Source organism: Apteryx rowi, unplaced genomic scaffold (genome assembly GCF_003343035.1).
Source record: "Apteryx rowi isolate R43461 unplaced genomic scaffold, aptRow1 scaffold_0, whole genome shotgun sequence".
NCBI classification, from domain to species: domain Eukaryota; kingdom Metazoa; phylum Chordata; class Aves; order Apterygiformes; family Apterygidae; genus Apteryx; species Apteryx rowi.
The window spans coordinates 8,711,782-8,723,872 of NW_020447195.1; the positions used below are offsets into that span (position 1 = coordinate 8,711,782).

Below are 12,091 nucleotides of genomic sequence, written 5' to 3' on the forward strand. Positions count from 1 at the left end.
ACGGGCAGAGGGACCGACCGCGGCGGCGTTTGGGTGCCCCCCGTGAAAGTGGACCCCGTCCCTGGCACCGGAGCTTGAGGTGCTCCGAGAGGTCGACAAAACCCCTCCAAAGAGAGTTACCACCCAAGGGCTTTGCTAAAAGGAGGGCTTGAACCCCCTGCCGTGCAGGCGATGGGGACCGGCGTGGATGGCACCACCACGCCATGCCGTGCCGTGCCAGGAGGGCACCAACGTGCCCCCGTGCTCGGAGCATCCGCTTTCCCTCTGCCGAGGAGCCGCGGTGGGAAAGCGCCGTCCTCCATCTCGGGTGAGCTGTGACTAGATGCCAGATTTCACTCTCCCTGATCATCTTCAGCCTGTTGTTTATAATAAAAATCAAGCGATCCATCTCTTGTGACAAGAGGAAGAGTTGCTCCAGGAAGCCCTGGACAGGTCGACGTCTATAATAAGGAACTATTACTTGACAGCTTCCTGGCCATAAATAGCTGCCCAGCTCGGCCGGGGTTTTATTTAGAAATAACAAATAAAGCGGGCCTCCGAAGTAACTCCGTGACCTCGCTCCCCCTTCGTTTCCCACCCGTCTCCCCGGCTCGCTGAGGTCCTCTCCTCGCCCCGGCTCCCCTCCAGGGCTCCAGGCCACCGCGCAGCCTGCAACGGCCCCGTCCAGAGCCCCATGCAAACCTGCGCGGAGCCGGGCTGGGCGCCGGCACGCTCCTGGCTCCAACTGCTCGGGCACACGGGGCCGAGAAGAGGCAAGACAACCTTCAACACACCCCGCAGCACGGGAGAAACCCAGCATCGCCGGCTTTTGCAAGCACCGGGCGAGGTTCGTCGCGGGCGGCGATCTTTTGCTGCAGCTCAGCTCTAAGAAAGCAACCTCTCCTGAGCATTCATTACAAAAATAAAGAGGTATTTCTGACCCGCGTGGCTGAAAAGCTGGACACCCTCCCTTTGAAACGTCCTGAAAACAGGAAGCAAATCAAACCTCCAAATCCTTTCTTCTCCAGCCTCTCAGGTCTCTCAACCAGTCTCTTAACTCTGGGGAATGACTTAGGATTTTCTAGCGCTCGGAGCTGGCAATATTGAGAACAATCAGAACATATCAGAGAAAACTGTATTCTTTTATTATTGGGAGGCTTTCGCCAATTTTTTTGTCCTGTGGTTAGCCTAAAACAAAAATAAAAAAAATCTTTGTTTGGAGCTGGAATGGGAAGAGCAGCGTGTTTACTTTATGTGTGACTTACCAGCTCAGCGTCGATATGCTAAACGCTTCAGAAGCTAACGCTCTGTCGAGATGATCGTTTTTAATATAAAACAGTAAATGTTTAAAAACAACAGTTGTTTTTTTTTCCTGCTGTGGCCAATAAAACATAAAGGAGGCCACACAGTTTACATTTTAATAAAATTAAGTTATTTGATGCCACATTATTACAGTCTTTATTGGAAAGTGGAATAAATTGCACACAGAGGAGTCATAGGAGGGAGAAATCACCGCGAATAAACATAGATTCTGGGATGCATTTATTTCTTGGTTTCATCTCAGGGGGACGGAGGCTTTCCTCGTGAAAACAGAAGCGTCCCCAGCTCTCCTGCTTCGGGGAGGCAGCTCTGGGTCCCTCTGGCCGAGGAAAAGCTTCCCGGGAAGCCAGTGCCGCAGCCCAGCGAGCTCGGCCATGCCCGGCTGGCGTTTTTCGCGCACGTCCTCTGCGAGAAATCTGTCCTTCCGCAGCGGCCCGTGCCGCCCGCTCGGCCCCTCGCGGTCCCGAAGCGCCGCGTCCGTCTGCAGGGGGAATGTCGCTGTTGGTCCGAAGCCTTTGCGGGCGCCGGCGGGCTCCTAGGCGAGTGCCAGCGCGCACCAGGAGTCCTGCCGGAGGGGGACGCTCAGCCCCGACGGCTGCGCCACGGCGGCGGGCGAGAAGGCGTAATCGTCCGCTTCGAACTTGAACTCGGCGTGGCCGCCGGCCAGCGCGTCCTCCGACTGGCTGGGCGCCTGCGGAGACGGCGGGAGGAGAAGGTGACGACGGAGCCGCGGACGGGGGGTTTGCTAGGTGGGCTGAGCCAGCGCGGTTACGGGACGAGAAAGCCAAGGAATGGTTTTGTGCGGCTGCGGTCGGGATGCAGCGGTCCCACTCCAATGATCCCCTCTCGTTTAAGGCAGGGGTTTTCACGGAGCACTAAGGGAATGGGGTGCTCAGTTTTCCTTGAGGTCAGATAGGCAACTGGGTGCCTAACTCTCCTAAACTCCAAGTTGCTGGAATCCATATTAACTTTCCTGCCATCTTATCCAGGATTAATGGAATACAATATAAGCCCATTCCTGGTAGCCGGTTATTAGCCAAAGGATAATGATCACACTTGTCACAATGTAGTGGTAGGAACGTGACCGACTGCGACTATGATGGATTCTATGATGGATTAGCCCTGACGCTAATTCTGCACGTCGGAGGACCCTGCACCGAGGCAGAGGGTGCTCCATCCCCAGGCCAGGGAGCATGAGGAGCGATCTGGGAGAAGGCATCACAGTGCCTGTCTCCAATTATTTATCGACTGAACATGTCCAGTTCAGAGGTCTCTAGGCACATGTATATTTTTTAAGAGCACAGCACAAATCAGATCTATCAGTTTCAGCCAAAAAATCTCTCCCATAAAGTCAAGATGGCACCAAGCCAAGAGTTTTGGATCTCAGGCTGAACTTCCCCTCCATGCAACCATGTTCAGATTGAGGGGCTTCGTTAGACCCAAGATAAAGACAATGCAGGGTCACAAAATTTTGATCGGCGGGTTGATTTAGAGTCATTTTTTCCACCACAAAGATAAAATAGCAACCCCTCCGAACAAATCCGCGAGGCAAAAGTACGGCCACGCAATCGATGGTCTCTAGACAGCGTTACAGCTCTGTGAGTGCTGAGCACCTCAGGACTGCAAAGAGCAGATAACGTATACCCAGTGCGCCTGTTCTCGGGAATTAGGGAAGTTTCCAGCTAGGGCTGGTCCCACTGGATCAACAGGGTCACAACTGCAAGGATTTGACTGCATACTCTTGGCGTGCGGCGGCAGGAGATCAGAAGCAAACCCAGCTCCACGCTGAGCTGGTTCCCCAGCGGACGGGCCCTGCGGCAGCTTTGCTGCAGGCTGCAGCAGAGCTCAGCCCTCCCAGCTCCCCGGCTGCACGACGAGGAAGCCGACGGGGAGCCGATAGCCTGGAGCCTTTCCAGGTTCACAACGTCTTGGCTCACGCTCCCTGCTTTTCTAGCTCCGAGGCAGCCCATCAGGCAGGCCGCCCTGGAGCTGGGGCTCCTTGGCTTTCCAGGACCTCCATCTCCAGGGCTGCGCAGCTGGTGAGCTGCCCTGGTGAGCTCATCCCGGCAAGCCTTGCTCTGGGGCCTCCTTCCAAGGAACCGCCGGGGTGTCCGGGGGTCTCGTTCCCTTTCGGGGGGACTTGCAACGTTTGGGGGCTTTGCTGCGCGCCCGCGCGAAACCAAAGTGGTCATGGTGCCTCACTGACCTCCCCAGCTGCACTTTGAGCGCAGGCTTTTAACTGCTCGCAAATGAAAGGTGTGTCTGGGGGGAGAGGACAGGCTAAGGAGGTGGATGGGAGGATCGAGCCATAAATTTGCGGTGTCAGTGGCACAAATGAATTGCTCGGGCTCACCAAGCCCGGCCGCGTCAGCAGTTAGAGGGGCGTGGGGCAGCCTGGCCCGGCGAGCAGCGCGCTGCCTCCCGGGCTCTCTCACCTGGGAGACGGACACGATGGCTTGTCCAGGGTACTGCGAGCTCGCACTGGGCTCTGACTTTAAAGTGACCGTGCTGTCTGAGTTGGTGATGGAAGAAGGGGAGTTAGTGGCCGAAGTCGTAGACCCTGCAAGATAATCGTTACAGGACGATGAAGCAACGTGGGAAAAAATGTTTTCTTGGGGAAATTTGTATTTTAATGGCTGCCGTCACATCTCATGGTGCAACTAGACTGTTCTCTTACTCCCCCTCAGCTCCCTCAGGGTAAGGGCCCGTATCGGGCTGCCAAGTTGTCGCTGGAGGAGGAGGAGGAGGAGGAGGAGGAGGAGGAGGAGGAGAAGGAGAAGGAAGAGGAGGAGAAGTCTTTCACAGCCTGGCAGCGCCGGTCTTTACACCGGCTGGAGGAGCACACGTTGAATGCATCACGCTAACTTCCCCTCGACCCTCGACCGCGCCATTCCCAGCCCCTGCCGTTTGCCTTCACCCCGTTCACCACAGCCCCGCAGATACGCGCGAGCAGGAGCTCTGCAGCCGGCTGCCCGCAGCCCGGGAAAACGTAGCGGGAGTGCGAACCCCGGGAGCTTTCCCACCCAGCAGCTTTTCCCACCCCGGCTTTACGTTTGCCCCAGGCCCCAGTGACGACAGTAAAAGCACTTTACCTGTCGAGGTTTTGCCTTTGGTGATGTTTTTAGGCTTCCTTTTCCTTGTTTGGATGCTTTCCTTTTTCATGGCCAGAGGTCGGGGTACCTTGACATCCAAAAGTTTGCAATCATTAGTATTGTATTTTACTCAGATCCTTCCCACAAATGTTGCTTTCCTATTTACATGCTGTAGCTCACACAACGCACCTAAAGTCCTTGTCCTTCACTAAGTGCTATTTTTCTCTGCAACAGGCCTTGGCTGGAAGATGTATAAGGCTAACAGCTAAGGCTTTCCCACAAATTTTGTTTTTTCCTTTATTTCCTATTTTCCTTTTCCTGATTTATTAGTGACCTTTATGACAGGGCCCTATTAAATTACAGTGACAGCTGGGGCCTGCCTGGCTTGGAGGGAATGGTCATGGGATAAGAGACTTTAACCTTTATGGCAGGAGTTTAAAGAGGCCTGTAGGGAAGGATGAATTCTCCTCTTTGGCTCATGGACATGTTACTGGTGGTTCCCATCCTTTGGGGATAAATGTTATCAGCCAACCTCCATGCAGGCTCCTTGGCATCCTTCACACATGCTGAATTACCACATCCAGCAGAAATATGCACTTTATCTCCAGTCGAGGTTGGGGTAGCTTCAGCCTCCAGCTCCTGGAGCCAGTTAAGCTTTTTTTATTGGAGCAGCCTGGCAAGCCACCTAAAATAAGAGCCATCCAGAGCCAGAAATCTCTTCTCTATTCAGGTACCTCCTGAGAGTGTTCCAGTTCCGCCTTTAATCTTTTTTGGATAACCTAAGCAGAGTGATTTAACTGTTCCAGGAGATGGGACGGGGTCTGGTTGCAGCTCTTTGGAGCCCAGCCTAGATATCCCGGACCTGGACGCGCTCCGAACGGGCCCGTCCCGCCGCCAGCGCGCCCCTTACCCCGTGGAGCTTCATGTAGAGGCCGCAGGCGTTGCAGACGGGCTCCCCTTCGGCGTTCCTTCTCCAGAGGGTGGTGTTGGTGGTGTGGCAGTTAGTGCAACATAGGCCAGCACGTCTGGACGAGGACTGCAAAAACAAGCAAGCAAACCAAACTCGCATGAAGGCACACGCAGAAATGACAAATCGGGAAGTTTCCTTTCAAACGGGAATAAAATCTCCAATTACAACCATTTCCTGGAAAATGTGAAACACACAAGATAGCCAAATTCAGATCAAAGAAATAGCATTCAAGTGAGATCACGCCAATTTGCAACTGCTTTTTTATTGAGCTTGCTAAACCTGGCAAATATCCTTCCAACCCATTTCACAAACTTTCAGCAAAACTGCTCCAAATCATCATAACTCGTAACACAGAGCACTTTCCTCCAAGAGATCCAGTGAGATGGAGAAAGAGTTTGCGAAAACACCAGCCAGCCTTTAGGCACACATGTTACGACCACTGCAGAAAACTGCTGTTGCTTTAAGTGAACTGCTCTGCTTTTCTGCACTCAAAACTGCCACTGAAGTTAATAACATCCCAATTAATCTCTGTTTTAAGACAACTGGAATCAATCGGCTGAACTGAGCAGAACCAAACTGAACTGAACTGGCCCAGTCCGATTTGACAAGACAGGTTATTAATTGCGCGTCTCACACATAATCTGTTCTCTTACAGGCTGCTGAAACACCTTCTAAACATTAATTAATTACATATTTTGTGGGTGCAGCGACTGCTGACTCCGACACGCTAATGGATGTTTTAATGAAACATTAATATTTTCCTTCTCCAAAAGGAGAAGGAAAATATTCTGGCAGAAGCAGCAGGCTCGGCTCCGACACTGCGCTCTGTGCTGCTGGGAAACGCAGAAGTCTCTATACACACACTTGTCAATTTAACAGGCATTTCATTTTAATGTCTCTTAGCATCAGGCATTCAGGCTATTTTAGTAAGAGACTTAAGCAGGTATGAAGATAGTGGTGACATAAGTAATATCACAGAATCTCCACCTTCAGGTGTTTGAATACATTCTTCAGCCCTGAGAAAAACCACTTTGATTTCTCTCAAAGACAGGCAATAGGTGATGCAGGCAGTGGAGAATGCCCTGGTTTTGTTTTTTTCATTATTGCTTAATATCATGATGAAGCAGCATGATGAATGAGGTGGGTTGAGCAGAAATAAAAACGCAATGTTTTTACAAGGTTAGCAGTCAAATAAGGATCAGCTTTGAGTTTCAAAGGACAGAGGAGGCACGTCCAAGCTTTGAGTCACCGGTTGCTAAGCAAAGCAGTTTCAGCAACAACTTGCAAATAATTGCATCGCTTCAGAAATTATTTATCTTTCAAGAAATAACCAGACAAAAATAACACACCGAGGTGCAAGCTGACAAGCCTGGTACAGAGGAGCACACAGTCTCCTTAGCAATTCTTGTCMCTAACATGGGACGTGGCGTCACAGTGAGATCCCGAATCGGCTGTTCATCGRGAAGGAGCCCTGCGGCCGGCAGCCCCCGAGCCCGGTCCCGGGGCGGCTCCCACCGCAGCCGAGGGGGAATTTGGGAGCGCTCAGCCCTGGGCTGGCCGTGCCCGGCAAGGGCCCGGGGAGAGCTGTCATCGCCTGGGAGCGGAGGGAGGCCAATGCAGAGCCCTTTGGAAAGCCCCAGGATTTCTGGTTGCCCGCGGGCACCGGGGAGGGAGGGACGCCCTGTCCCTATTTCACGGGGCGCCTACAGCCGAGGCGGGACTAGGACGGGCACCGCCGGCGGCCCAAGGCCAGGGCCAGCCCTGCCGGAGCCGCGGGCTGCGCGGCACCGCCTGCCCACGCTTGGCCCTCTGCGCTCCTGCAAGGGGCCAAGGAGCCCAGAAACCCACCTTCGGGGACAAAACGGCTTCGCTTAAACCCCGAAGCCCTCCGAGAACCAGCCGCTGCAGTACGACTCGCCGAGTTAGCGAGAAAGGGAGAGTCAAGGCTACTCGCGCTCGCTGAAGGACGAGGGTACAATAYGTTATTGCTGGTTTCCCAGCAGATCCCCCAAAAGCAAGTGCATTTCTGCCAGCCTCCGCCCAGGCTGCCTTTGTAGCGTTCTGACCTTGTCTAAGAAGCTGTTGACTCCAACATTGTGCTCCGGTGTTTATTTATACAAATGTACTGTACACTCAAACAAAAGCTCTTCGCGGACCACACTTGACAGCCAGCTGCTGCTGCTAAGTTCGAGGAATCAGAACTTGGTGCATATTAAACCAAACATGTGTTAGCGCTGCTAGGAGAGCCCAAGAAATTCGGAGCTGGTGGGGCAGATCCCGCTGAGGGAGCCCAAAGCCAGCAGAGACTTTGCTCCACCACCTTCTCAAAAGTGGAAGTGAAACTTTGGGTGTTTCACGGGAAAAAAGAAGCCTCTGAACTCCAAGAAGATTTAATCAATGCTTCTTTGCCCCCCTTGCCAGAAAAGGAGCTGGTTTTGATAGAAAGGAGGCTGCAGCAAAGCATATTGAGATGCCCAAGTTCACTGAGCCACTGTGGCCTATTGCCTCACCTCCCAAAAGCAGGTGGGTCCGAGCGGGAGGCTCAGAGCCCGGCAAAACACACCTGCATCATCTGAGAGTCACCTTTGCTGGCCTGGTTCTGGGCAAAACTGCACCTCAGAGGACTAGTGAACTGCAGGAACCGACGGCAACAGGAAAGCTAAGCAACACACAGTAGATGCTACACCCACCACGCTAGATTCCTACTAGTTTGCACCATATGATGATCCACCCCGTGCCCACTCCCTGCAGAAGTGGCACCAAAACCACTAAGTCTTGCAAACTTAGTAAAAAAAAGGACAGGCTGAAAAACCCCACTGAGCCCAGACTGCAAAACTCACCTCCAACTAGTCCTTCTGCCCAGCACTGCGTGGAGGCTGCTGAGCACATGACGACGGCTGCGTCTGCCCCTCATATGCTGCACCGCGAGACGCAGCTCTGGGCCTAAAACGCTGCTGCATTAGCAGAGTTTCACGCCCATGAGTGGAGCCATCCAGCTCCAGGGGCTGCCCTTGGATGGCAAAGGTGATTTGGCTTTTAGGACTGGGTCTAAGGCATCGCCTGGTGAAACGCGCCAAAAAAACTTTGAATAGAGGAGGTTTTGCCTAAAATAACATGCTACTCCCATCCTTCTCTAAGATAATTCCTTTCTGCTGAAAACCACAGGGCTTTGCATCCAGATCCGATCAGTAGCAAAACAACTGTCCCTGCTACACAGAGGATGTTGCCTCATCACAGAAAAAGAAACACAAAAAGACCTGGAAACGATACTACGAGTGCCAGCCCCCTCCTCCCACCACAAGCGGGCTGATTGCTACCGGGCTGCCGCATGTCATTCCTGCAGTATCACACGGACCGTTTGCATTCGCCAGCGCAAGATGCACGGCGCCTTTTTTTTTTTTCAGTGGGACTTTGCTTTGTAAAAACAGAAGTCAGAATAACTCGCACAGCAGTATCCAGTTACAGATCAAAGGTCGTAACGTAAAGGACAAAAGCGACCATTTTTCCCTCTCCGTGTCTGTATTTCATGGCATTGTGAAATGGCCTATTTCAACGGCCGGTTGTGTTCCTAGAGCAGCGATGCCTCACTGCGTTCACCACCCTGCTCCCACCCAAACGGCGTGGGTGAGATTACGTGGCGATATCGCACAGAAGACATCCCACGCAGTGCAAGTCGTTTGGGGAAAGAAGCATCCGAAACCAGAGGGACGCAGGTAGCTTCCCCCATGGTGGATTTGCTCTGGGGCACCAGGGAGTTACGCCCCCAACTTATCAGTGGACGAGGAGGGTTTTCTCCAAAAAGAAAACAGCAGGTCTTAGCTAGCGTGAGCAGAGGAGATCCTGCAGCCATAAGCTAAGGACCCACCTGCGGGAAAAGCTGGACCTTAGAGCAGAGSTGCTGCCCCAGCCCCTGGAGCCGGGCCCCGAGCAGGGCAGGGAATCCCTCAGCTCTCCGCCGGGGATTGCGCCTTGCGGCACACGCCTGACGCCCTCCTGACCACCGGCGGTGGGTCCCCCTTCCTCTGACTTGTTGCAAAACGGGATTTCAAACCCCTGGGGAAAATCCAAGACTTTGAAATGTTTCGTTCCAAAATCAGCATGGAAAGTCAAAACTGCAGCCCCTTTTCTTTTCTATAAAACAAAATCTCCTTAGGTATTTCCTCCCAAACTTGCTGAAGCATTTCTCTTCAGTAAGACCCGACTCTTTYATTTGGGCTTTATCATTACTATACTTCATAATAGGCAAAACAATAAAAGGGTTGAAAGTGCTTTGATAATTCCCAACAAGATTTGCTCGTCACGGGAAATCTCTTAATCCTCCGCATGAGCATTCTCCAGCAGAAAATGGTTTGCTGAAAAATGTCCAGYGGATGCCACCGCGGCAGTGACGGATGAGCAGGGAGGGGGTCACYGGTGACCCCCAAGGGGACGGGGTCCCCGAGCGCTGCCGAGTGCTGCTCCGGGCTCCCCGTGCCGGCGGCACGTATCCTGCAATGCGGCACGGGGGCAGGCGGTGCTCCTGCCGACAGCCTCGCCGCGACCGTTGCGGGCAGCAGGAGGGTCAGCTCCCCTCCCGTGCGCCGAAATAAAGTACTTAATAACAGCGTGACCTATCTGCCTTAATTCCTTTGTGGAAAAGCTGTCAAAAAAAAACTGAAAATGCATCTAGCATCATGTCTTGATGCCAGTTGTACACTGAAATGCAGGCTTGGATTTAAACCACTTTGCACAGATTTTTCCATGTACAGATCGTACTTGCTCCAAAGAAATCAGCAGCATAACTCTGAGATTTGCAGCTCAGCAGAGATMAGAGTCTGATGCTGGTATGCAGATTTAATTACATTAAAGGAGATCAGAAATGTTTTGATAACACAGGTAAACCCTATCGGATAGTGCAAAATGTTTTGCAGAAATGCATCTGTTCTGATGTCATTACAGAGCAGAACAAAATTGTGCTTTCCCACAGAGCCACTCACTGCTCATTGCATTTGGTAAATACAGAGTTACATTTACGGCAACAGAAGCAAAATGAAACATTTTGCTCTATCCTAAATTATTTTTATGGTTTTATTAACCAGAAATTTGCCACTCTTGGATTATTGCCAATAATTTGTTTTGCAGCAGAAAAATAAATGCCCGAATACACCCGGAGCRAAACCCAAAGGAGCTCCCAGCTGTTCCCCAGCGCCAGCTCCGAGACAAACATCCTGTTTGCAATGACTGCTGCTGATGACAGGCTCTGAAAGCAAAACTGTTACCACCAAATTTAAACATCCCAAAGCGACTGTACAAATAAAGTACGCGCCTTTCCTCTCTCACGACGAGATCCCAATTGGAGGAAGCCCAAGGCCATGTTGCGGGAGAAGTAGTGCATTAACCTGCAGAGAAACCGGGAGCTAACGAGCCCCGAGCCGCCCCGCGGGAGTGCTGGCAGATGCAGCAGGGGTTTCCAGACGTGGTCACTGGGCCTCATCCTGCTCCCGCAAACCCTCCTGGGCCAGCTCAGGGCCGGTCCCTGTCTCCTATCCAACTACTCTGCCTAGACCACGTGTGTCTGCACGAACAGATAGGAAATAATAATAATAATAATAATAATAGAAAAAAAGCAGCTGGTCACCGCAGGAACGGAGCTGGGAGAAGCCCGCAGAGCCCCACTTGGCCCCGGGCCGTAGGCATGGCCACCGGCCCCCTCGGCTCGGCTGGGTCCCGTCCTCTCCGTGCAGCCCCGGGATCCCTCCGGTCCCTGTCTGCCCATCTCCGGGCTGCGGATCAGCCGCGTCGGGCGCAATGCCCTGCTCGGCTTCCCTCCGCTCCTCCCGACCCAAGCTGGCGAGGAACTGCGACAAGGGGCTCCTGCTGCTTTCGGTGGCACTTTACGTGYGGCAGGACCGATTCTGCCTGCAGAGGGGTTGCGCAGCGGATCCGTCCCCCCGTCGGGCAGGCCCCGCTGAGCCGAACGGGCCCCACTGAGGACACGCAGAGCCCAGCACCGCGGGCATCCCCCTGGCTGCACGGATCCTGCCTTAGCCATCCCCGCGGTCCAGGCCCTTGCACCCCCTGGGTTGAGCACGGGATCCCTTGTGGGGACGGGGGGGGACGGGGGGGGGGGTTCCCCTTCTTACCAGCCTCTTCTGCGGCTTGAGCGGCCGGTTGATGCCGTTCATTTTGTGGTAGAGCCCGCAGGCGTTGCACAGGTAGTGGCCGGTGCCGTCCTTCCTCCAGAGCGGCGTGGACATGGCCCCGCAGTTGACGCACTCCCTGCCGTCGCCGGGGAACTCCTCCAGGTACTCTGCAGGACAGACCCACCATGCCGCCTCGGTCAGGAGCCGGCCCCACCGGACAGGGCCCCTGCCTGCCGTGGGAAAACCGGCCCGGGGGAGTCTGCTGCCACCCTGTAAAGCACCTCCCACGCTGGGGAAGGACACTGTTCATCTCCCCATCCCAACTTTTTACTGTTTTGCTTAAAGACAGAAGAACGTCCCCRCCAAAAGACTGCCGAGCGCAGCGGGGGTCTCGCCGGGCCGGGGGCGCGTGGGGAGCCCACGCGGCGCGGGGGCTCCTGGAAAGTGCGGCGCTCGCCCTGCCCCGGCTGTAAAAATAAAACATCGCCTCGGTGTTATTGCAAGATGATAAGGGGGGGGGGGGAACTTCCCTGATTTCAATCACGGCGCGGTGCTGGCTGCCTGGTGGCGACGGCCAGGCTGGGGACGGGCTCCGGCGGGGCGCCGCG

General features: G+C 53.9%; 1 protein-coding gene across 2 annotated transcripts in view; it reads right to left on the reverse strand.

The window, feature by feature from the left end:
- Window positions 1-1,834: 1,834 nt before the first annotated feature.
- GATA5 (GATA binding protein 5) overlaps window positions 1,835-12,091 on the reverse strand; it is a 12,805-nt gene continuing 2,548 nt past the window's right edge. The window contains exons 2-6 of one of the 2 annotated variants that reach the window (XM_026056645.1): window positions 11,484-11,650; window positions 5,302-5,427; window positions 4,392-4,479; window positions 3,751-3,859; window positions 1,835-2,000 (exon numbers count right to left, since the gene is read on the reverse strand). In XM_026056645.1, coding sequence (XP_025912430.1) covers window positions 1,835-2,000; window positions 3,751-3,859; window positions 4,392-4,479; window positions 5,302-5,427; window positions 11,484-11,650 — 656 coding nt within the window. Of the gene's footprint in view, window positions 2,001-3,734; window positions 3,860-4,391; window positions 4,480-5,301; window positions 5,428-11,483; window positions 11,651-12,091 lie in introns of both variants that reach the window. The other variant, XM_026056634.1, reaches the window with a different exon arrangement.